The sequence below is a fragment of the Eucalyptus grandis genome, chromosome 5 (genome assembly GCF_016545825.1).
Source record: "Eucalyptus grandis isolate ANBG69807.140 chromosome 5, ASM1654582v1, whole genome shotgun sequence".
Classification (NCBI taxonomy): domain Eukaryota; kingdom Viridiplantae; phylum Streptophyta; class Magnoliopsida; order Myrtales; family Myrtaceae; genus Eucalyptus; species Eucalyptus grandis.
Genome location: NC_052616.1, coordinates 2,786,361 through 2,810,351, shown reverse-complemented (window position 1 = coordinate 2,810,351; position 23,991 = coordinate 2,786,361). Strand labels below are relative to the sequence as shown.

Genomic DNA, 23,991 nt, shown 5'->3' with positions numbered 1-23,991 from the left:
AATTGCACTTGTTAGTAATCATTAAATGTAGGAGATCATATGTTCTCAAGTTTCTAAAAATGACTATGTAAAGCAGAATAATCCGACACACTAATTGTAAATTCTGTCGAATTTAGTATATATATATTTTAGACATTTCTAAGCATAAGTTAACAAGTTTTCTGATTATATATCCCTATTATAACAGAGGAGCAAGAAGACAACTCCTAAGAAGATTACCATCAATCATCTCAATGTTTTTGTCCCTACCAAAGTAAAATAAATAGGATTGAGATTTGGCTGGCACGACTATTAATAATGTGGGACACGCCAAATGATTGCTGTGATATTCTATAGTCAAAATAAATCCCAAGAAATTGCCTTTAGAATGAACGACACCGAAAGAAAGTTGGGGTGGACAGGACAATGATCAAGTAATAAAAAAATTTACAGAGGATCCTAGGGAAGCAAAGTTCGATGCACTTGCCAGTGGATGGTGAGTTACAAGAACAATGATAGGCCGATCACTAGAATTAGGATTGACATGTGATTTACAGCACGTGTGTGGTGAAAATCATTTCCCTTATTTAACGAAGGATACAAAGTAATACCTTTAGGATTGGTAATAACCAAAGTTGGGTTTCTTTGCTAGAAACAAAACCAAAGCCAAAACCTTTGCAATCGAATTTCAAGTAAAACTATGCGCGTGTATGATGTAAACTCGATGGATCATGAAAGTATATGAAAGGAAGTGATGTGATCTTGCACAAGTTGATGAAAAGATTAAGGAAGATCTTGCTCCTGGTTTGTCAAGACTCTACTGTGCATGAGGGAGCTGATCAATAGAGAACATGTCCGTTAGCCCAATTCACAAGGAATTACTTGAGTCCGGTCTCCAACTCGACGTGGAATCGGATTCTTGCTCGGGTTTGGGTAAATGAACTAGAGACAACGATTGAGCCTAGCATGCAAAAAGCTGATTCAGGATCTGCCACACGATCTCTTCATCTAAACATAGAAGAAACGAGGCTTAGTTCTTCAACAACAACTTAGCTCTTCCCTATAGAATTAATTACATTAATCGACTACTCGTTAAGTCACTAAAACCCTTTCACATCTAATAATATTCAAATAATTTTTTAATTAGTTATGACACGAGGTGAGATCAGTGAACAAGTAATTGGAAGGGTATCGTGGCAAGAGACGACTAGTTGAGTGGGACATGTTATTTTAATTGCCAGCCCATGCTAAAAATCAACCGTTTTCCGACAAAATCCTTGTGTACATCAAGAGTTAGGGTTTCACCTTGTCTCCGCTAAATTTCATTACTTTGTCTATTCACCATTTTAGTATTTAACCCTCTTCTCCTTCGCTCCACTTCTTCATCATTTCAAACCTACAACCATGGGAATTGGTCTTGATGACCTTCTCTCCTTGACGTCCCAGGCTCACAAAGAGACTCGATCTCAAGAGACCCAACACCAAAATCAAGTAACTGACCCTAGCTCGAGCTCGAAGAACCGTTCGTGGATGTGGAACGCTAATCAAACCCAACAAGATGACGACTCGTGGGAGGTTAAAGCTTTCGCGGAGGACACCAGGAACATGATGGGCGCGACTTGGCCGCCGAGGTCTTACACCTGCACCTTCTGCAGGAGAGAGTTCCGTTCCGCGCAGGCGCTCGGAGGACACATGAACGTGCACCGCAGGGACCGGGCAAGGCTCCACCAGTCGCAGTCATGCCCGTCTTCCACCGCTCCACTGCTCGTGATCCCGGCCAACGAATTCGTCCTCAATGGAGGGCTGTGCTTTCCTTACCCATTACCTGGCCCTAATGGCATCTTCAACACTTCATCGCCACCTTCCACTCTCCTCTCAGTCTCACCTTATCCACCCAACGACACCAATTTCCCATCTCCTTCCCAAAGTTACACCAGAAAATATGATACTGCCGGTTCTAAGTCACCTAAGGTCGATGACACAAGCAACAACTCCGGCGACTCTGCCGGGGACGGGCTGGATTTGGAGCTTCGACTAGGACATGGACCAGCGGCATCTCCACGATAGTAAGAATCTACGTGGATGGAGTTCGACTTTCCTTATTCACTGATACTTGAAGAATATAGGAGAGTGGAGAAGTGTGAGAGATAAAAAAATGTCTTTTCTACGAAGATTTATGTGGCAACGTTTGGCTTTGCTCTGTTATGGTTTTACACAATTACGTTTCTCGTATGATGGGTTTGATGATAGTTGGTTATACTAGAGCATGACAAGGTGTGTCATACAACTACAAGTGTGTTAAAATATTTATGTATTAAACTGCGCCTTTGTCTAAAAGTGCAAGCTTTTAGAACAATTAGCATAGTTTAATATTTAAATATTCTAACAGTGTGTATTAATAATATCAAAGTTTGAATATGAAATATTGACAAAGTTTGAATGCTATAATGTCTCTTTGACAGATTCGATCTATCATGTCATTGCACGTAGTGGATATGTCTGTGCAGACCGCAAGCAATAAAAGAGAGCAAATCATTCAACAGAAAGCATCAAGTGCTTATATAAAGAAATAATCAACTTTGGATTTCTGAATCTATAATAAGGCTAAGCTAGACAAATTCGAAACTGTTTTGTTCCTCATGTTCAATAACGTACGAAATAGAAACATGAGACAATTCAAAAGCCATAGCTAAACTTCTTTATGTTCTGAGAATATTTCATAAGCATGGGAAACTTAGGGTTTGCTTTCCAACATCCATCCTCTTATCTTTCACATACACAACGGAAGATAGCAATCGCCAGATTATCCACATGCTGTATCCCAAAAAGAGGGCGAAAGAGGAAGCGAGTAGCGTCAATGGACGTAGGTTCGTCTACTCACCAGACTTGATCAATGGACAAGTTAAGCCTGACTTACACCAACTTTAGGGCCTAATCAAACTAGGTAAACCTACCAGACCCACGACTAAACTTCAGGGCCAAAAACAATTTTTGGGCACCGGCCCATGAATAGAAATGATTGGTTCCAAAACCGAAATATGGAACTCACTTGTAGATCCCAATTCTAGAACTTGAAATCGAAAACTGAACTGGTTGTACTCAAATTGGTCGGAACCAAACCAGCTGGTTCCCGGTTTATTTTGTAAAGTCACACAAATATATTATATATTATTTTTTTGGCCCGTTAATAGCAAAGTCTCGTTAGATAAGTGATCTTGTGTGTCTACTTCGACCTGGAGGTTGTGGGTTCCATTATTCCTGATTGCATTTCACTATTTTCTTCCAAAAAGTAACGTGCATAAGACGGGTTCAATCTCAGAACCAGTCTGCTCGGTTGGTTTGAAGGCCAGTTTGGCCCGGTTCTCAAGTTGAATCGGTCAGATTTCTCACCCCAACCGGCATGAGCATCGTCGGGCCAGGTCAAACCCCTTAAGAAGATCTAGAATACCAAATACCGTTCAGCTAAGTTTCCTTAAATTCGTAGAAGGCCGATCTAGATGGGAAATAAACTTATCCGCTTTCAAAGAATGCTAAATTCCTGAGACCTGAAACTGGATCTGATGCAGAGGAGCTTTAGTTAAACATTGAATGGAAAATGAAAGCGAGAAAGAGAGGAAGATGACAAATACAGAATTCATCTGCAAAATTTGAAGAAGCAATGGGTAGACCTCTATTTATCTACTCCGACCAGGAAAAAAATAAAAACCTGAACTTATTTACAAAAGGCCATCGAGCTACGGTCCGCATTCTTGCGAGTCAAAAACTCTGGAAGGACTGTACAAATTCATGAATCAAACAGAAGGCGGCGTCTTACAGATTTGGAAAATTTAGAGCTCGAGCCTGCACTCCTTTTTTTCGATGAGGCATCCCTGAAACTCTTGGAATCGTTGACTATGTCATCAGCTGGTTTCGCCTGGTACAGTACCTTGGTGGAGCGATAGAACTCCGTAATACTCAGCTGGACGCCTTTTGACTTTGTTAATTCTGATTCTGTCCCTTCAGGTGTCGAGCTTACGCTCTTTCCTCTTTTCGATTCTTTTAGCTCCTGCATGGCACATGAAAGAGAAAAATGAGAAACTCTACCATTCAATGGCCAATCGTCATTGACACATAAAGCACGAGAGTCTGTCGAAAACCAATTATCAGAAAAACAAACTTTGATGAGGCTCAGACCAAGAAAACAAACAATACATGTGCTACTCACAGGGTCACGAACCACTGACCAATCAAAATGACCTATGCAAGTGGTAGAAATACAACCTTAAATGAGACTACAACGAGCGTATTTGTGTCATAAACCAATAAATGCAATCCTTGGTCTGGTACTGCTTCTGAATTTCAGGGCATCCTGTTAATGCTTCTATTATGAATTGATTGCATTTTACTCCGCATCAATCAGTTCAGAGAATTAGTGTTCAAAATCTCATTTGTCCTCTAATCCTCAATTCAAAATTGTAGATTGTATGAGCCATTTTTTCAATCCCTCATTGCTCATCCTCAACAGTAAAATTACCATATTGCAAAATACCTAATTCTAGCTAAGATGAGGAATAGACAAACTAAACAAATCAAATTACTTACCTTTTCTTTCAAAAATCTATCAACTTCTTCTGGAAAAGCAGCCGTAACAAGTTCTATGTCCTCGTCAGTCAACAAAAACCAAGTTCCATCAACAGCCTGAATTTGTGGGACCTCAGACTCCTCCAAAATGTCATCCTGATCATCAACATCAATGACCTCATGTTGCCGAGAACCAGCCAGGTCATCAGAGATTTCACACACAGCGCCTCCAGTCGTATGAGCAGCTTTCTTCCACTTTACCACAAAAAGTTGATATCCATATCGCGTCTTCACGCGGTGGACTGAGTCAAACTCATACTGATCGCAGAGCAACTCATCTGCTGTATTTGTGGCCATGTCTCTTAGATAAATAGTGGACATCATTGGAAGCAATTTCTGGCGTATGAAGGATGGGTCCCAGCGTTGATGGAAAGCTAAGAAATCAACCAGCATTTCAGATCGTGGCCTATCCCACGATATATGTGGTCCACTGCTTCCTGTCAAAAAGCTCAAAGAATTCAAGGGTAGAAGAGAAGTACATTCCGAGTTGTCTAAAATTAAGTAAACATAAAAGCCATAATGCCATTACCAGGCAAAATCAACATCTGAACACATCCATCCCACAAAAATTGGTTAACAAAGCTGGTTACTTGTCTAAACACAGTTCAGTCCATAATATAAGCTTAATCCAAAACACATTTAAGTCCTACAGATAAGCACTGGCAAACCTACCATCAAAGTATCCATGATTGTTGGACAAATACATTTTGATTATCTCATCGTTCGGAAATTTTGGCTCCAACGTGATCCTTTCACAAACTTTTATTCGCCAACTTTCATGCTTCTTCTGTTCCTTCCTTTTCCTGTCCTACAAAATGCATTTGCCACATGTCAGAATAGCAGCAAAGCATTCCACGAAGTGCACGATGAACTTCATTAAGGACAAAACTCAAAACTATTTAACTCGTGGTGGATATAGAAATTGATGTCTATTACCATATTACATGAGGAGCAGTCACATTTAAATTTATAAGGCTTTTTCAGGCAACCTGGACCATCACCAGTGATACAATCAGCACAAGAGAACTTGAAGTGATCTCTTTTGCTCCCTGGATGCCCACAGAAAGAGCAGTGAGATGGTCTTGGCTTTGGTGAGATGCTATCTGAACCATGTAGTGGATCATCAGCAGACCCAGCATCCCCTTCACATAGCAGCTTTTCACCATTTCCAATTTCCTTTAAACTGCAAGGACAATTGCCTTCAGTCAGTGAATCAATTGATTACTCCACCCACAATATACACACATATTTTTGTCCATGTATGAAGATAGAGTTACAAAAGTTTCCCACACCTTGTGTTTGCCTATGATTGCATTATAAGATCATTTTTAGTCAATCTGTGAAGATGCAGTTAATGAAATTTTCCACACCTCAGTATACACCTGTTTTCAACAATTTAGTAGATATATGGCCAAGAAAAGCAATCCATTTCAAATCCCACGCTCCCCCATTTCTCAAATTAGACAGAGACCCACCATCAACCCTAAACAATGCAAACGAGGAAGAAGAAACTCATGCTTGATGCAGGCTCCTCTAATTCTAACTATATTATCTATAACTTTTTCAGGTAAGCTTTTCCATCCTTTTCTTATGCACGTATCTCAGTCTTTTTATATTTCTTCCACTCATTCATGATCAATCAAACAACATTAACTTAGAAATGAAGTCATGCAAAATATACCAGGCACATCAGCCACTTTGACAAATTTGCGTTTCTGTTACAATATGTTTTGTTTGATCATCAATATACATGTGCAGAGGGGCAGGGTTGTCACAATAGTGCTTCATCTTACAAACATATTTTTTAATATCATCCAAACAACATTCAAGAACAATAATACGAAGCATGGACAGGCCTCTAGGATAAACCTGTTTAGTATCTCTTCTTCACTAAAAGTTTTGACAAAGCGAAGTGCTGTATCTACTCCAATTCCCTGTACCCCCCGTAAATCATGATCATTGCCAACAAGTAGAGCGATGGCTATTAAATGATTCCTCCTCAATCCCAGACCATCTTCAATATCTGAGAAATGATAGCATTCAAACGGTTCCTGCATGCAACAAGATATTCATATTTCCCTCAAAACAACTAAGCCAATAATAGCACCTTCAAGATGGCAATGACTGTTACCCAACAGCAATAAGCAAAATCCTTGCACATTAGGCCTTCTCTTTCTGAAATTCTCCCTGTTTGGAGATGTACATGAGCTTTCAAATCTCATTCAAGTTTCCTGACATCACCCTAAACTTTAACCCATTTCTTTACATTAACCTCCTAGATTCACATATCTAACTTGCACCTCAATTTAAAGCTATCCTTAACTCATCAACATGGTGTGCTGTAGCTATATGCCTCTTCAATCCAATATATCAGAAAACCAGCATAAAGTTAGACTATACAAATGATCTTTTGGAATTTTAATGGATAAGAGAGATCATAAGTAAACTATTTAGAAGAATCTGCAACTAGCCAGGTAAAAATGACATGGCACAAATTTCTCCAGTAAGAACATTGTGTAAAGGGATAATTAAGTTTAATGAAAAGAGAAAACATGCAGCAACGTACTCTGGAATTAGGATGGATGCATTTAATCACACAACTTGCCCCAAATAGAAATGCATCGCTATCAGCCGTAATACAAGCATCTACATGGCCCTCATAGTTTAACTGCGCGCACAGTGCCTCAGCCTCACCTCTTGCTTCTAGCACAGGCATACCAAGCAGTTCCAGAAGTTCCTATAGAAAAAAAAGAACAAAGACAGATAAACAATCCAGCAGTCATCAAATAAGAACCATTATAATGTGTCAACATTTGTCATCTTAGGCTTCTGGCAAACCAAATTTGGCAGGAATGCTGTTTGGCAACAAATTCAGTGAGGTAACAGGTCAAGGACTCAAAACTGAAACTTACCACACACTCTTTTACACATTTCCTAAACGCCCCGTTTCTCTCTACCAAAACACCATCCTCAGGCACCGGCAAACTCGACAAATCAAGCCCAGAAGCTTGGAAGAACCTCTGGATCCTCGCCTGAGATTTTAGCGGAGAAGGAGTGCCATCGACCACAAAGGTAGGAAAAGCTCCAAACTACACAAGCCTGAAGCTTGTCAAATTAATGCCAAATTAAAGCTAATGCATACTCGACTATTAGAAAAGCAAAGAACAAAAAACTCAGTCCGAAGCAAATGCACATATCACCAAGTGTGATCAGTGCTTGCAACTATAAAAAGAACCCCTAAATTCCGCAGAAACCACAACTTCGATTCTAAATCCATTTCCTCATCTCACGAGCAACCAAACAGACCCCAGCAAACGAAAAAGCGCAGACGAAACTCGACCCGACAAAATTCATCATTCCAGTCGAACCCATTTCGTACAGAACAATACACGAACCAAAAGGTCTTTTTTTTTTCAACAAAAAATGGAACGCAGGCAGACATGCTTTGCCCTCAAGAACAGAGTTGCCCCCAAAATGCTGCAACTGCAACGACACCCACCTTGGAAAAGAGATTGACCGTGCGGAAGAAGGTGAGCCTCAGGTGCGGGTTGCGGGCGAAAGACCTCTTCCTGATCGCGGTCTCGTGCTGGACGATCCAGAACGACAGGTCCACCGCGACGCGCTTGTTCCTCAGATAGTCGAAGCCTTCGCGCCGGGCGTGAGGCTTCAGCAGGTCCCAGAAGTGACCCCCCACGCCCATCGCTCCGGGCCGAGCTCAAGTTTCGATTTTGACGAGGTGGTCGGTGGCGGCGGCGGCGAGACGGGAGGCCTAGTGCGGCGAACTCGCATTGCAGGGTCGAGAAGAGAAGCAAAGGAGCGGAGGCGGAGAGGCCGCGCGTGGGCGTGGAGATGGCGTCGGAGACGGAGACGGAGACGGAGACGGCCGGTGGTCGGACGTTTCCGTGCCGTTACTGGCGAGAGAGGCGTTGCCAATGGGCCTGGGCCGTTGGGAAGGCCCAACGCTGCTCCGTTCTTCCTCGTTCCTTTTTTCCTTTCTCGGAATATTAGAAAATAATTTAGAAGTATACTAATTTTTCGTGCGATAGATTTAAAGTAGAACTATGTCGGATTCATATTCCTGTTCGTTTTGAATATGGAATCTGTTGCATCCAAATCAACGCTTAACCACTTGATCGATCATTTAAGATAACTGCGTTTTTTTATTTCTATGTATGATTGTTGTTGTACATTAATTGATTTGGTATACACGACTAAATATGAATTAGTAATATCTAAGGGTGAGTAGTTTCATGGTCGGGCCAAACTTCACCTAATACTTACCCAATTAAAATCAATTCTCTAGTTTTGAAATCTAAAGCCTAACTTGCATACCTAAAACCTAGAATCTATCCTATAGATCGATTATTGGCCAATTTTTTTTTCTTCTCTTTTTTTTTTTCATGTTTAGTTAAGCAAAATCAAATTGAATGCAGAAAAAAAAATCCCCATTTGTCAATAACAACAATACATAAAAGATGATCACATAAGATAAAATAAATAATAAAAATTTCAAACATAGCATAAAAACCTAAATTATAAAACTTAAGTCCTCAATCTTCCATAAAAATTTCTCCAAGTTCGAACCACTTGAAATCAAAAGAAATAACAAGCATGGTTGATCATTTAATAATAATTTTAAACTAAAAAATTATTAGAAAACCTTGCCATGTATATTCATTATACTTGAACTTATAAACGCTATTTACTGATTAACATTTAGGGTTAGATCAATTCCGGTTTATCGATTTCCCAATTTTCGATCTAGTTCTTGCATAGGAGGCAAGAATCAAACTGCACAATACTGATTCCAATTTCTTATGAACCGATAATTGTGGGAACCTAAAACCAAATTGGTTTCTATAGCCGATTCCTCCTAAACTCATGCTCCCTCTAGTAATATCAACGACACTACACGATCCATGAATCATATGAAAATGCGACAAACTAACGCTTAGGTCATATGCCAAGGACAACATCAGCAAATGCAATGTAAGGCATTTGATGCATCCGTGGAACGATTGACTAGATACCCTTTTCAAGTTTCGATTAATAAATCCATCTCGTGACAAAACGTTGGCATCCTATGGGGGGCAGGTTTATTTTCTCTTTATTGGCGAAGTGGACCTAACGGGAACCGTAGTACGTCCACCGAAAATATGAAAAGCATGGGGGCGTGTCGACCCCCGGCCACGATGCGTTTTGCCAGCGTTGCAGTGCGATAAACGACAAGAACAGTGAAAGAGCCCACGGCGTGAGCCAACCGACAATTGTGCAGCACTTTGCGATCCATATGCAGCATCGGATCCTTCGTTTGACTCGGTTGCCGTGCTCCCCCCTTTGTTAATTGCACGTGTAATTAGCCAATGGCAGGTGGCCGCGTGGACGTCCTCAGTGGCTTGTCCGAGGGTGAATTCTTACTCAAGATCAGGTCAATCGTCGAACCAGCTGAATCTCAATCGTCGAAGGCGTGGATCTCAGATGATTCGTGACATTGAGATCGTCATGTTCATGATGTGTCGGTTCCGAAAAAGAGCTTTTCTCCAGCTTGTCCAGAACTTAGGTGAGCTAATTAATCCAAGTGTACTAGTCACTCGGCCTGTGTCCTATGGACTCGTGTTAACTTTCTTTTATTGCGCGACAGCGTATCTTATCGTCGCCGTGTGGGGCCGGTGGCCCTTGTTCGAGGACCGTGTCAAGTGTACCATCCCCGATGACTAGTAGTACATATGACCGATTCAAGCTTTCAATTGTCAAGGCTACAAAGCCCATACATAATCGCGGGATCGTTTATAAGCCATATGAGAAAGCGCATCAACCAAAAAAATGTCCTCCCTGATTGTGAAAATCAACTGGATAATAAATGTTTGTTGAGAGTGCTCATGTGAAGAAAGAGTTTGAATATTCAAACATTTAAAGAGCTTGACAAGTATCATTGATCCTAACTATATCCACCGCTCATTTGAATTTTCCCTGAAAGGATCTCCCAAATAATGAGCAAATACTATAAATGCTTGAAATGACATTATTCATAAATTGAACAGATATGCAAAATATTGAAAGACGAAAATACTCCTAAGCAAGTGCGCACTTGGCTCAAGCGGCTATGGCCAATTTCAAGGCCCTCACAAGGGCTCGTGACGCTGGTTCACTTGCTTGTAGGGCTATTAAACTATTTTCCCAATCAAAATGTATTAAAAGATAGCGCGAGTCTACTTTGTCAATAGTGCCGTATCATAGATTATGGAACTCTGTATAGAATTTCAAGCTCAATATTTTCCTAAACCCAAAGCTACCCAACAAAGATCTCGAGTCACTTGGGCGTGTGCTTGTCAATCCCCATCACTTGAATGCATCTCTGCCTCGTCCCAAAATCTTACTGTCGGACGAGGTGTGGTCCATGAAGGCTTGTGATCTATATTGGCGCCACCGCATTATTGGACGTGGGAGGGCTGATGCAAATGAATCTATGAAGATCATGAGATCCTTCCCCTGTTTGGTACGCTCCGAATGGCTCCATGTGGCGACATAACTCGCGAGTACAATTATAACGCCCCATGCCATATGCCCTACCTTCATTAGCGCCCCCTCCAGAAAAATCTGATTGATTTTGACACATAAAATATGGTCCGCTGTCTAACCCTTGGACGACATGCTTCCCGAGTCCAAATCCACCGAATCTCATTATGTTATCACGAAAATTTGGAAGGGTCCTATGGTTGATTTTTCTTCTTTTTCTGTTTCTGTTTTTGGTGATTTAAGAAGAGATGGGAGAAGCATCCTGGTTTCTACACCGGTTTTGTCCATATCTTGCGTTCTAATCTTTCATTCACTTCGCTTGCACTTCGCTTGCTGTGCTCATCTAGAGATCTCCACCTGGAAGCATCCTCTCTTCTTCTCCCCCTCCTCTCCTTCAACCCCTTTATAAGTTCTGTAAGTTCTTCTCCTTAACTTAACTCTCTCCCACTCACCCACTCCCCCACCTAAACCAAAACCAGCTCTGTGGAGAAAAGGGATTACTACCCATTTTCTCTGGTAAGGCATTGCTGGGAGCCCTTGTCTTTGTTCTTGTGTCTGCAGCGCTCACTCGCGGTGATTTTTGTTCAATTTCTTGATAATTTTCTTGGCATTGCACGTCCAAACACTAGTTCCTGCCTACTGACAAGAATGCAGAAGCAGAAGATGTTGCTCAAGGACTTCCTTAGAGAAGATCCTCGACCTCATTCTTCAAATATTGAAGCAGCAACACTTCTCAGAAGCAGATCGAGAAAAATTCCAGCCTTAGAGACCATGATCAATGCATTCAAAAACATCCCTTTCACTAGTTCGGTGAATAAGCCCTACTCAATGATCTTCCTAAGGAGCCTCTCAAGAAAGCTGTCAGCACAAAGATTGCCCAAGAAAAGCAGAAAAGATGATGGTCATGGAGGTGGCGGTGAGCAGGCCAAAATGACAGTCAAGATCAAGGACATCATACGGTGGACGTCCTTCCGGGACTTGGCCGAAGAGCGATCTTGGCCGTCGGATTTCCGTTCCTCGCCACCACATCAATGCTCTTCTACGGCGACAGTGACGACCACAGGGTCAAGCAGTAGTACTGAGAGCAACAGTAATGGCTCAAGTTGGTGTGAAAGTGATTTCACGCTGGAGTTTTCACCGCCCTGGAATGGTAATTTTCAGGAATACAGTGAACCATGTGTTGGTAAATACACAGTGGAGGCTTTACCAGGACCGAAAACAAGAAGCTTCTGTGATGTTGAACGCAAGGTCAGTTGCTGAATTTAAACACTTGTATATTATGCTAGCTCTACATATTATAAAGTTTCGATAAGGGGTTGTCTGCTGGTTGTTGTCTGCTGTTCAGCGCTCACTGTTCAGGGTCTATGTTCCCCATTAAGAAAATACAGATGTGACTTGGCATGTACCGCAATAGTACTTGGTTAAATTAATCTAAAACGCGTAGTTTGTTCCATAATAGAGTGGAACTCTTGTCTCGTGTATAGTATATTTGTATTAACTTTACTACAAAATTCAGATGAGACAAAATAGAGGTCATTCTTGTCCTCTTTACGGCAGTACAACTGGGGGGACAATAAATAGGAGATTTCATTGTTGCCTTAATATAAGCCTTTTACACAGAAGTTACAACATAATAAAAACAATGGCCTCATCATTTATTTATTTTTAGGATTAATTATTGGCCTTGTCTTTGTTCTGACCAGTTATTGTATTTAACTTGGACATTTGCCTGAGTAAACTGGTTTCTGTTATTTACGTATGTGTTTCTTGCATTGACACAGAGAGTCTCATTCTATGAGGAGGAAGAACAACACAGTCCTGTTTCTGTAATTGATGCTGAATTTGGAGAAGATGAAGGCTTTTCCTGGTCTCGAGATCAAAGCCGAGACAATACTTCGACAGAGGATGCACAATTCCTTCTACGACAACCTTGGCAGTTCGAAAGTGTTGCCTATGTGCAAAGTTCCACGTCATTGGGGGATGTTGATGAACGATCTGATGAAGAAGAGGATGATGAGTTCAGAGAAGAACAGGGAGACTCAAATGAACCTACTGAACAAAAGGCAACAATGCTGCTAAACCAAGTCAAAGCTTCAAGTTCTGGTCTTAGCATGAAGACCAATGTGGATATGCTATTGTTGGACTACTTCATAAATGAACTAGCCACTCCAGGATGCGACACTACAAACGATGACTCTGAGCTTATGATGGTGAGCACCGCAAAATCTTGGATGAATAACGAGCTCAGTGCAAAGTGCGAATGGGGAATCAATAGCAAGAAAGATTCTTATCTGAGAGAAATGGACAGAGGAGAGAAGTGGAGAAAGTTCGAAGAGGAAAAAGAGGAGATCGCTTTGGAAGTTGAGGCTAAGATTATGGGTATTTTGGTGGATGAGCTTCTATCTGATTTCATATTGAACTGACCAGAGAGAAAAATCTTGTTAGATGAGAGGGAAAGCAATGTAGGGATGTAGAAGAAAGATGTAATGCATAGCTCATGCTTAGAAAGTTCTCCCCGCTGTAATGTATGTCTAGAAGAGGAAGATAACTTCTGTAGCAATCTAGAGAATTATGTAAAAATAAAACTTTTAGGCATTCTTTTTTCTTGGTGTCAAGATTAGAGAAATGACCATCGTTTTGTCCTTAAAGACAACTAGGAGAATTGAAGCGCTTCATTCAACTTTCGTTTACTAAATCATGATTTGGATGATGAGTTTGTTCAAACATTCCCGTCAATCAGTACTAACAAACAAATTTTAGGGATTACTATCAGTACATCTCCATCATCATTCTCTTATTTTTATAATGCATGAAGATATTTCAAGATAGCACTTGAGGGCTGTGATTAAGCAAAGATGGGACTTTTAGTCCGTTGGCCCATCAACCTGTTCCAGGGAAAACTCGTCTGGTCCGAGCAGGCTTCAACTGATCCACCAACGTGGCCTGGCGGTCAAGCCCACGCTTGGTCGGGCTATTATATATTGAATCTTTCATATTCACTGACAATTTTGATCGAATTAGGTGAGCCCAGCTCAAGAAAGAAATCGTTTGTTTATGCCTGTCAATATAAAAAGATAATTGTGTTTTACTTGGCAAGTCTGGAACCATTATCCAAGCCCCTCCCATATCCCATACGACCCAATGGGAAATGTTGGTTGTCGAATGAAAATGAGTTTGCTTCAAGCTAATCTCGATAAAAACATGGCCATCCCCAGCGATTCAAAATCAAACATTTGTAACGTGTGTGTACACTACCAACTGCACTTGTGGAGTGCGACGTTTTGCATTTTCTTCCTACCAACGTGGACCAGACAAGGGCATCAATGCTCGCACAGTCATATTCCACATTTGAGGACAATCCCTTTACACCAACACACTTCCCAGAAGCACGAAAAGCCGCCGCCTCTTCAACTGAAAAGAGCAAAAGGGTTTCTTCTACCTTAGTTTAATCCTCAGGCATCGTAATGAGATCTGAGAGGACAAAGCCAAAAATATCAGGAGATAATACTATATATAATGGTAGCTGACGAGGGTACATGAAAGTTGGAATCTTTGCAATTTCCAAGCATGCGAGGCTCTGTTTTTTTTTTATTTCCCCTTATATACAGAGACAAATTTTGTGCAGGATATCAACCTTAACCCTTCGGCTCCGTCAAAGGACAAATTACCAAAACTAGACGAGTCACCCACGGAATCCCCCGAAAAAAGGAATCTGGACATGTTCTTGAAGGATATTAATTATCATGCCACTACAGGAAACCAATGTTGAGAAATTTCCATGAGGAGCACAGACCCATTAGGCAAAAACTCGTGCCGTAGGATGTCAAACAGCGAGAATCTGTCGATTTCACGGTGATCATCAACTGCCAACTGGTCCTATAAAAATTCGGACTTTTTCTGATTCCTTTGTGGCTGCAACGGAAGGTAGGGAGAGGCGGGGAGAGGGTTGGTGAGTGACGGAGGGGGAGAGATCAGGAACTTGCGATCGGCTTTTCGTCAAACGCCATCCTCACCTGCGTTAGCCTCTCCGGGTCACATCTCAACCATTTGTTTCTTTGTGTGAACTCCACTCCCTCCACCCACCAAATTGGTGAGAACTGTTTTGTCCCCTTCTCCGCTTATCTTGCGTGGCTCTGCCTCTCCCCCAGATTCATTCTGCTGCCTCCAAATTTTATGAATTTCCCATCTTTTGACGCCCGCCCACTTCACGTTTTGCGTATTGTAATCTTGGGTTCCCCTCAAAACCTGAACTTTCTTCACTGATTGCACGATTTGTTCCGTTCCCAGTTCTTTTTTTATTTTGATTTGTGAGGTTGTTTTATGCAACAATGGTGATATGTTATCGGTCATTGGTAATTGTCTCGTGTTGATATCTTCGTTGCTTTTTCACATTGTCGATCCTTTTTGCTTTGAGGGTAGTGGTTTTCATCAGTAAATGGTTCTTGTGTTTTTGTTTCATCAGATTGGAGTGGCTGATTGGTGATTCGTCAATTTGAGTAGAAGTTCGTTTCGCCTGGATTCAGCTCCACGCTTCTATTGATTGCTTTCTTGCATTTGTCGAAGTTGATTCGCAAAGGTAAAATCCTCACCTGTTATTGAATTGATTTCTCTCTTTGCTGTTCTAGCTCTGATTTTTATCCACTGGAGATTCATGGAGGGATTTGTTATGCCAAGCAAAAATATTAAGAGGAACCATTCGTTCTGAAGGTTTCATCTATCTGTGAACTTATTTCTTTTTTTTTTAAAGTCATCGGCTTGGAATGCGGTATGACAAGACTTCATTAACTTCATGAAATTGCCGATAATCATGTGGATTGCTGGCAGGGCCAAGGGAAACTTTTTTGCAGTTATCCATGATGGACGATCTGCATTACTTCTGTAGGTGCATTATCTTGTCCAGTATGCGCATAAGAATACCATTATAAGTATTAACATTCTAGTATGTAGGCAGGCAGACTGAATTTGCACTGTTGTTCGGGTGTATTTTTCAATAGTGGTCAGTGAGCAAGCTTGCTGCACCTAAAGTAATATTGCAGCGAGTTTTATGTTAACAGCATCCTTGCATCAAGGGCATCAAGGGACTGGAACGCTCGAACTTTTTCCATTGTCCTCTGTAATACGAGGGCTTAAGAATCTGTCCCCAGAGTGGGTGAATCCAGAGTCTGCTTATTTTGCAATTTTGTCGCTTAACTTATTTGATGACCAGAAAATCTCACCTTTTGGGGAGTTCAGCCGCTCCTGCTAAACTAGTCTCAACTGTTTCAGCCTGCTTATGAGATAGCAAAATGTTACGTGGTGTTGTCTGCAAAATTCATGTTTTACTGCTTTGGCAATGGCCATTCCATAACAATGGTGGAAGTGATAAATTCTCAAAATTGCATTATTTATCCATCTCAATGTTTGTGTATTGGTGATATTCTCTGTGAGCTAGTTAGTAGGATTATCTTTTGTGAGGTCCTAAAGTGCAATCCTCTGTCATCATTCATCATACTCCAAGTGTTTTAATATTGGGCATCTTCTGAAGAATGAGCATGAGCATTGACTATTTTCTCATGCTTTTTGAAAATTCTTTGATCGGTGTTCCTGGAATTGTATAGTTTTTGATGCATCATATGCTATGAGAACAAGTTTCATAGAGAAACAGAACTGCTGTTAGCAGTTACATCTTTCCAAAATCTTGTGACATTTTTTTCCTGATGAAGGCCCATGCTAGTCTGCATTTGCCAATAACCAGGAGAGAGAGAGAGAGAGAGTCAGTTATTTTATTTTCAAAGATGCACTCCTGTGCCTGAATAATGTCCACAAATATCTTTTTACTCATGTCACTGTGATGGATGTTCTTATCTCCTCATTCAAGTCTTTTTCATTTAAATACCAATGCCTGGGGCAAAATTTGATGGTGAACTCTTTGATGTGCAGATGGGGGATGTGGCCAAGGATCTGACTGCAGGAACAGTTGGTGGGGCAGCACAATTGATTGTTGGTCACCCCTTTGATACCATCAAGGTCAAGCTCCAAAGTCAGCCAGCTCCAGCCCCCGGCCAACCTCCCAAGTTCTCAGGTGCCATGGATGCAGTCAGACAAACATTGGCTGCCGAAGGGCCAAGGGGTTTGTACAAAGGCATGGGGGCCCCACTTGCCACAGTGGCGGCCTTCAATGCCGTCCTCTTCACTGTAAGGGGGCAAATGGAGGCGCTACTGAGGTCTGAACCTGGTGCCCCTTTAACCATCAACCAGCAGGTTGTTGCTGGGGCTGGGGCTGGAGTTGCTGTTTCCTTCCTTGCTTGCCCTACCGAATTAATCAAGTGCAGGTCAGTGTCTTTGGTGTTTGCATTTTCTCCCTACTTGATTCAGTTTTTTGAATCTTTGAACGCAGCTTCAGTGCTGAACACATTTTCCTAATATATGCTACAATGAGTTTCAAAGGACGCTTCTTCAGTTACAATATATATATGCGTAGAAAAAGAGGCAGCTTTGTATGTCATCTTATTGAGTGCATGAGAGCACCGTGCTTTATGATAAATTCATCATATCTAGCAATGGTTAAGACATGCCTTGAGGCGCCTGTTTAGAAAATATTGAAATGGCTCAATGTTTCTGTCTCTTTCCATTAAAAGAAGGGATGGTAAAAGTTTTATGAACATTGCAAGAGCAGGTTGCAGGCGCAAAGTGCTCTGGCAAGCGCTGGCCCCACTGCTACCGTGGCAGTTAAGTATGGAGGGCCAATGGATGTGGCAAGGCACGTTCTGAGATCAGAAGGTGGTACACGAGGTCTGTTCAAGGGCTTGTTTCCCACTCTGGCCCGTGAAGTACCAGGAAATGCTGCAATGTTTGGCGTCTATGAGGGGATCAAGCAGTACCTGGCTGGAGGGGGTGATACTTCTGGATTGGGACGGGGGTCATTAATCGTGGCTGGAGGCCTGGCAGGAGCATCCTTCTGGGCAATGGTCTACCCAACTGACGTAGTGAAGAGTGTGATTCAGGTAGATGACTACAAAAATCCAAAGTATTCGGGTTCTCTCAATGCTTTTAATAAGATTCTGGCCTCAGAGGGTGTCAAAGGACTGTACAAGGGTTTCGGACCAGCAATGGCGAGAAGTGTTCCTGCAAATGCCGCATGCTTCTTGGCTTATGAAGTGACGAGATCAAGCTTGGGATGAAATGGGCCAAACATATTGTTGCTTCTGTTGGATTTCCTTTTGTATCCGTTTACTGGGGCCATTGCATGATGATCTTCCTCAATTTGAGAATCCCGATTCTTCAAAAGTCCTGTAATTGTCACTCAATTGACGTTGACAAAGTAGTGGCATTTTTATGCAGCAATTGCAAGGTCTTCATTTGCTAACTCTAATGCTTTCCAAAATGATTCTTTTTGCATAGCAGCCTGTGTCTTTTGTGCATCTCTGGAGTTGTTTCGACTCAGGTTGGCAATGTGGTGCTCTCTGGTTGCTTTACGGTGGCCTTTAACTGTGCTGGCACGTTAACATATATCGCTTCTACTTCCTAATTTTCACATCCTTGAGGTTAAAAATGTTGACCGGACAGAGGTACCCAAACGTCTACCCAACTTCATAGTCAGTAGTACATTCGAACGACAATGTACATGCAAAATACAGAGGCAAGGTTGTGCTTCCAATTATTTCGACTGTCTACGTCTGGCTTTCGCGAGGTCTTATGTTTTCTGGTTCTTTTCAGTGAAGTCACAAAATAGCTAAAATTGAGAATTGCCTGTACTTACATCACTTTGGGCACCTTGATAATGAGCTCCACCTGCTAGCTCATACCCATTTGCTAATGGTATCATTTTGACAGAATTTGAGTGCTGTTTTCTCGTAATCAATACAAGGTGATTCTGTTACAAAGTGAAAGGAAATGGTGACTCTGGAAGCATTCAAAGTCAACTACTACCGCCAGCAAATCATTGGTGCTTCATCAGATGCTGTGCCACGCGGGGAAACAAACCACCGATTGAATAGTCAAGATAAACATTACGAACAAACAACCGATTGACTCTCTAACTAATTCAGCTGAAACATATATATAAACAACTCATCCTGACTAGACTCAGGCTCCTCGGTATTCAAAGCAGAAAAACTTTTAATTGGGTTGTTAGGTATGGATTCTGCAAGGCCACCTCACTCTAGCATACCACTTGTTTCAAGGCTGGATCATTTGGATTTTATCGTGAGTTCTGACATCGTTTGCTTTGTCTAACACTGTTTCACTTTCATTCTCCCGTCTTTGTTCTTTTGTTTTTTATTCTTGTTTACTTTGTTTCTTTGAACTTTGCTTTTTCTAAAGTGAGTTTTATCTCATCGATCTCTCTTTCCTGGGAAATTGGATCGTATATAGATGAAACGTTTAGAAAGCAAGCAAGATTCTGCGAAACGGGGGAGCAAGAGAAGTACAGTTAGAGGAGAGGCGGGGGAGATTCTGCCATTGGATTTGGCAGTGAGGGAAGGTTACTTCAAAGGGTCTCTGATAGATCGGGTGGCGACCCTCGAACAACGTCTTCTTCAGGTAGTGTTTATGCGAGGACTACGATAGCCATGGATACGTAGACACTGTCACAGTGCATAATACGTCATGTAAATGATTACAATTATTCATTGAAACTGTGAATGAAATAATCATTTCATTACGAAAGTTCTACTTTAACAATGTCCTCAACATATCCAAGAACCTGACTTGAAAAGCGTTGATAGAAGGACTCTTTTTAAATTTTGAACAGACGGTCATGCTATGATCTCAAATGCAGTCTTTGCTTAATGCCTCTAAATATTTGTGCACACAAAAATGTATTTTTCAGCTATGCCTCGAAATGGATTCGAGCAGCAGCTCACGGACTTCCGGGGAAAAATCATCAGGCCAAGAATCCAAAAGAGTGTCGGGTTCCTCATCCTCCACATTATTCAGCATTTCCAATTGCAAAACTGAAACGAACCTGCCTCAACTTCATCGAAATTTGTCTGAAATCCAGGTAAATATGTCCTTGCACATATAATCAAAGCGGGATTTTGGGCTGCTAGGTGAATAAATTATTCCCCGTTCATGTTAGTTGTAATTCACATGTGATTGCAGGAAGAGGGGAAATCTGATAACATTCCACAGCAGCAAAAGATTAAACACTCAGCTCCTGGCAAGCTGAAGCTTGGAAAGAGCAAGATTGCTAGCAATAACAAGAAGAGAACATCCAAGCTTGTCGGAAGAAAGGACAAGCCTCGCAATTGGCCACTACCGAGCTTGTTGGGTTGTTGATGCACCAGTCATGTTTCCTATTCGTGTCGTTCTCTGTTATTTTAGGAAGCTTTTCCTCTAGGAAAATGGAGCCGCAAAATTTATTTTCAGTTCTTTTTCTTCCCATGCGTTCGTCAACTAACTTTATGAATCAGAAGCTACCTCGACCTCAAGTCACTTATGACCTCAGCCCTGCAATTTTAGCCTATGTTGATCGATGAGCTGCCATATTTCAAACATTAAGAAAAAGAAAGGTGATTGATCCCATAATACACTCAACTTCTCTTTTGTTTTCATCTACTTTTCAAATACCCCTTCCTTAAGGAAAGACGCTCTCAACCTATGTCATGACAGATCAGTGCCTGTGCTTTCGCTGGTATGTTCTTGCTTGTTACTTTGTCCGTGCCTCAATCAAGAAAAGGGAGTGGCCGAGAATCAAGAACACGACACCCAAAGAGAAGAGGAAGAAGATAATGTTGAAAAACATAAAATAGGGACACAAAGTCATGGCTGATGATCAAATGCTTTCGTGATGTTTTCATTAATTTTTTTCATGGGGAAAGAGAAAAAAAAGGGAGGTTTCGGTCTTGATTGGTTTATTGTGTCTGCGTGATGCCTGTGATGAGGTCGTTCAAGTGGCCAACCAAAGAAGGTGGATAAGAACACGTACTTAGATTATCCAGATAATATAAATCATGAGGCTTAGTATGATTTCAGTACCATAAAAAGCAGCGAAAAAAACAAACGGTTCTCTTACTTTAGCAGCTGTGGATTGACATGGACTCCTCCAATTTTCTTGTTGACAACTCTCTCTCTCTCTCTCTCTCTCTCCCTCTCCCTCTCTCACCGCATGTACACAAAGCGTGTAGAGAAAAGAATGTTAAAAGGCATGTACACGTACTGCAGTTGGTCTTTCTTCCAAGCGACTACTGGTTTTGATTGTGACATCAAGTCATTTCACACACAGTACGTAAGAGAAAATGCTCAGGATTAATTCCATTAAAGATCTGTTAGTGCTTGACAGCCATGGTTTATACATATACGAGTTCGTGTCTTTGAGCACTTCAATGGAAAAAATATTTCAGAAAGTCAACAGTAGGAATGCAGAACGTTGAAAACTTGATGAATCCCTAACATGAGTGTCCACTTGAGGTCGGAAGAATTAATTCCATCTAGTGGCAGATTACCCTTTTGAGCGTTGGTGATTTCGTCCTATTGATTTACAGTGATTTGATCGCTAATTTTTCTCTAAACATCCATTTTTTTTTAAATTAACGAATTGACAAATATTCACAACCGCCCCTCACGAAAGTCAACAACATAAATGCAAAATGCTAAAAACTTGACGGATCCCTAACGTAAGTATCCACTTGAGGTTGGAAGAATTAATTCCATCTAGTGGCAGATTGTCTTTCTGAGTGTGGAGTGGTTTAATCCAATTAATTTGCGGCGATTTGATTGCTAATTTTTTTCTCTGAGCATCCATTTTTTTATATTACTAAATTGACAAATATTCACGTTTGTCTAGTAAAATCAAGAAAATTCTCAATCAAAATTAGGGTTAGGGCTTAGCTTGGGAGCCACAACCCACCATAGATGGGACCTCAATTCCAACTTGGATGCTATCAATAGAGCTTCTTCCTTTCTTTCTTAATTATGTTGGGTATGCAAAAAAAAAAATTGTACTGTGACTAACTTTCGTATGAACCGTCCCTTTCGTATACCATCTAAACATATTTATTTGGTGCTGATAAGAAAGCGAATTAGGATTATGAATTTTGGCATTCACGAAACGCCATCGAATATGGCCGCATGTGTGTTTTATAGGATGCCAAAATCCCCCCCTTATAAAATAAACTCATTATTAGATGCCCTAAAATTAGAAAATATCCCATACCCCTCTCGATCAAGAGAAAAAAGAAAAAAAATTAAAATCTAACCCTCCCCCAAAAACATAGGACCCTAAACTTTTAAATAATACTGAAATGGCCCCTATAAATCGGCCGAAATTTCAACTCCTAGTTCCTCACCCCCCACCTCTTTCTAAATCTCTCCCTCTCTCTCTCTCTCTCTTTCTCTCTCTGTGAATCGCCGTCCGTCACTCACTCCGATGGAAAGGAGTCAAAGATCGGAATCCGCCGGAGAACCCGAAGACCTGTCGCCGCCGGTGACGGCCCACCACCTGACGACGCCGCCGGGGCTGACCCCCGGCGAGTTCGCCGAGCTCGTCCCCTCGGTGGTCGAGCACCACACCTACGAGCTCGGGCCGGGGAAGTGCTCCTCCCTCCTGGGCCAGCGCGTGCGGGCCCCACGCGCCGCCGTCTGGTCCGTGGTGCGCCGCTTCGAGAAGCCCCAGGTGTACAAGCACTTCATCAAGAACTGCGCGGTGGGGCCCGGCTTCGAGCTCGCCGCGGGGGCCACGCGCTACGTCGACGTCATCTCCGGCCTCCCGGCGTCCACCAGCGAGGAGCGGCTGGACGTGCTGGACGACGAGCGGTTCGTCACGGGGTTCACCATCATCGGCGGGGAGCACCGGCTGCGGAACTACCGGTCGGTGACGACGGTGCACGAGGTGGCGCGTGAGGAGGGCGGGATCTGGAGCGTCGTCCTCGAGTCCTACGTCGTGGACGTGCCGGAGGGGAACACCGAGGAGGACACCCGCCTCTTCGCCGACACCGTGGTGAAGCTGAACCTGCAGAAGCTGGCCTCCGTCGCCGAAGGGCTGGTGGCCCGCGACGGTGAGGGCCAATAGCACCAACTCCCTCCTCCTGCTCCTCTCTTACTTGAAATTTCCCATTTTGATTTCCTCTTTCTACGAATCCGAAGGGGTTCTTGATTTGCGAATTATCTGGAGTCAAAACAAAACCAAAAATGGTTCTTTTTTTTGGGGATGGTTTTGGGAAACCGGGGGACTGCTTGGACAAATCAATGGAAAAATGTGGAGGGCATTTTCGGTTGATCTTGCTGCAATCTTTGCCGTTGTTGTGTTCTGTCCGCTTGAAGATCTCGTTCTCCGTTCTTCTTGCTGCCCTTTTGTCTGTTTTCTTGCTAATAATGGCCGGTGCTGTTCCATGTTTTCCTCCTCTTTTTTGCCACTTGCAATGCCAATTTGGCAAAACGGAAAAAGGAGGATAAGGAAACGTTATAATTTTTTGCAGGCACTGTCGTCTTGTCCATTAAAATTTGGCCCGGTAAAAGGTAAAATTTTTCGCTTTTTCCGTCTTTGATGAGGCAATGTGATTCTGGGGGGATGTTGCGGTCGTACTGAGTAGAAAACTGGGATTGCGCATGCAGTTCGTTCTTGGGAGCGAGCTGAACGATGGCTGAGAAGCATAGATTCAGCAATAGTTCTTTCCCAACGAGCTGTCCTTTCCATAAACAGCACGGGACTTGAGTTAGATCTTTAAGTCCTTAAACCCTTTCACCTCGGCTCCATTTCGAGCGTATCTCCGCTAAGTACTTAGCCCGCATCTCTCGTGTGGACGGCATTAGTTAGTCGTTAGTTTTTTTCCCGGCTAATTACCGCCCGCCTACCCGTTCCCATTCCTCGTGCTCCACCTTTCTCTCCTCAGGGGAGAGATCGGTGGACTAACCTCATCGTCGCCACCAGATCTGATGAGAGTGTCTGCAGAAAGAAAT

General features: G+C 42.2%; 6 protein-coding genes across 8 annotated transcripts; 5 read left to right on the top strand and 1 right to left on the bottom strand.

Moving 5' to 3' along the window:
• The first annotated feature begins 1,383 nt into the window (after nucleotides 1–1,383).
• LOC104445940 (zinc finger protein 6) lies at nucleotides 1,384–2,046 on the top strand. Its single transcript, XM_010059869.2, has one exon. The coding sequence runs from the start codon at nucleotides 1,384–1,386 to the stop codon at nucleotides 2,044–2,046; it is 663 nt and encodes a 220-aa protein (XP_010058171.2).
• A 1,494-nt stretch (nucleotides 2,047–3,540) lies between these two features.
• LOC104443553 (flap endonuclease GEN-like 1) lies at nucleotides 3,541–8,475 on the bottom strand. Its single transcript, XM_010057024.3, has 8 exons — nucleotides 8,099–8,475; nucleotides 7,512–7,688; nucleotides 7,166–7,336; nucleotides 6,469–6,650; nucleotides 5,536–5,782; nucleotides 5,272–5,407; nucleotides 4,561–5,036; nucleotides 3,541–4,024 (listed from the first exon to the last, which is right to left on the bottom strand). The coding sequence occupies exons 1-8, from the start codon at nucleotides 8,297–8,299 to the stop codon at nucleotides 3,764–3,766; spliced, it is 1,851 nt and encodes a 616-aa protein (XP_010055326.2). The 5' UTR covers nucleotides 8,300–8,475; the 3' UTR covers nucleotides 3,541–3,763.
• A 2,870-nt stretch (nucleotides 8,476–11,345) lies between these two features.
• On the top strand, nucleotides 11,346–13,718 carry LOC104443552. The gene is made up of 2 exons (XM_010057022.3): nucleotides 11,346–12,363; nucleotides 12,897–13,718. Exons 1-2 carry the CDS (start codon nucleotides 11,764–11,766, stop codon nucleotides 13,536–13,538), a joined length of 1,242 nt encoding a protein of 413 aa, XP_010055324.1. The 5' UTR covers nucleotides 11,346–11,763; the 3' UTR covers nucleotides 13,539–13,718.
• A 1,121-nt stretch (nucleotides 13,719–14,839) lies between these two features.
• Nucleotides 14,840–18,466, top strand: LOC104443551 (mitochondrial carnitine/acylcarnitine carrier-like protein). Of its 3 annotated transcripts, none has more exons than XM_010057020.3 (4): nucleotides 14,840–15,205; nucleotides 15,578–15,691; nucleotides 17,035–17,426; nucleotides 17,771–18,466. In XM_010057020.3, the coding sequence occupies exons 3-4, from the start codon at nucleotides 17,035–17,037 to the stop codon at nucleotides 18,273–18,275; spliced, it is 897 nt and encodes a 298-aa protein (XP_010055322.1). In that variant the 5' UTR covers nucleotides 14,840–15,205; nucleotides 15,578–15,691; the 3' UTR covers nucleotides 18,276–18,466. The 3 variants fall into 3 exon arrangements, with proteins under 3 accessions (XP_010055322.1, XP_018729627.1, XP_010055323.1); XM_018874082.2 differs by having other exon boundaries at nucleotides 15,202–15,336; XM_010057021.3 differs by lacking the exon at nucleotides 14,840–15,205 and adding an exon at nucleotides 15,215–15,467.
• A 1,001-nt stretch (nucleotides 18,467–19,467) lies between these two features.
• LOC104443550 lies at nucleotides 19,468–20,373 on the top strand. Its single transcript, XM_010057019.3, has 3 exons — nucleotides 19,468–19,635; nucleotides 19,925–20,095; nucleotides 20,197–20,373. The coding sequence occupies exons 1-3, from the start codon at nucleotides 19,468–19,470 to the stop codon at nucleotides 20,371–20,373; spliced, it is 516 nt and encodes a 171-aa protein (XP_010055321.2).
• Nucleotides 20,374–22,361: 1,988 nt separating this feature from the next.
• On the top strand, nucleotides 22,362–23,565 carry LOC104443549 (abscisic acid receptor PYR1). Its single transcript, XM_018874083.2, has one exon. It carries the CDS (start codon nucleotides 22,463–22,465, stop codon nucleotides 23,102–23,104), a length of 642 nt encoding a protein of 213 aa, XP_018729628.2. The 5' UTR covers nucleotides 22,362–22,462; the 3' UTR covers nucleotides 23,105–23,565.
• The last annotated feature ends 426 nt before the right edge of the window (nucleotides 23,566–23,991 follow it).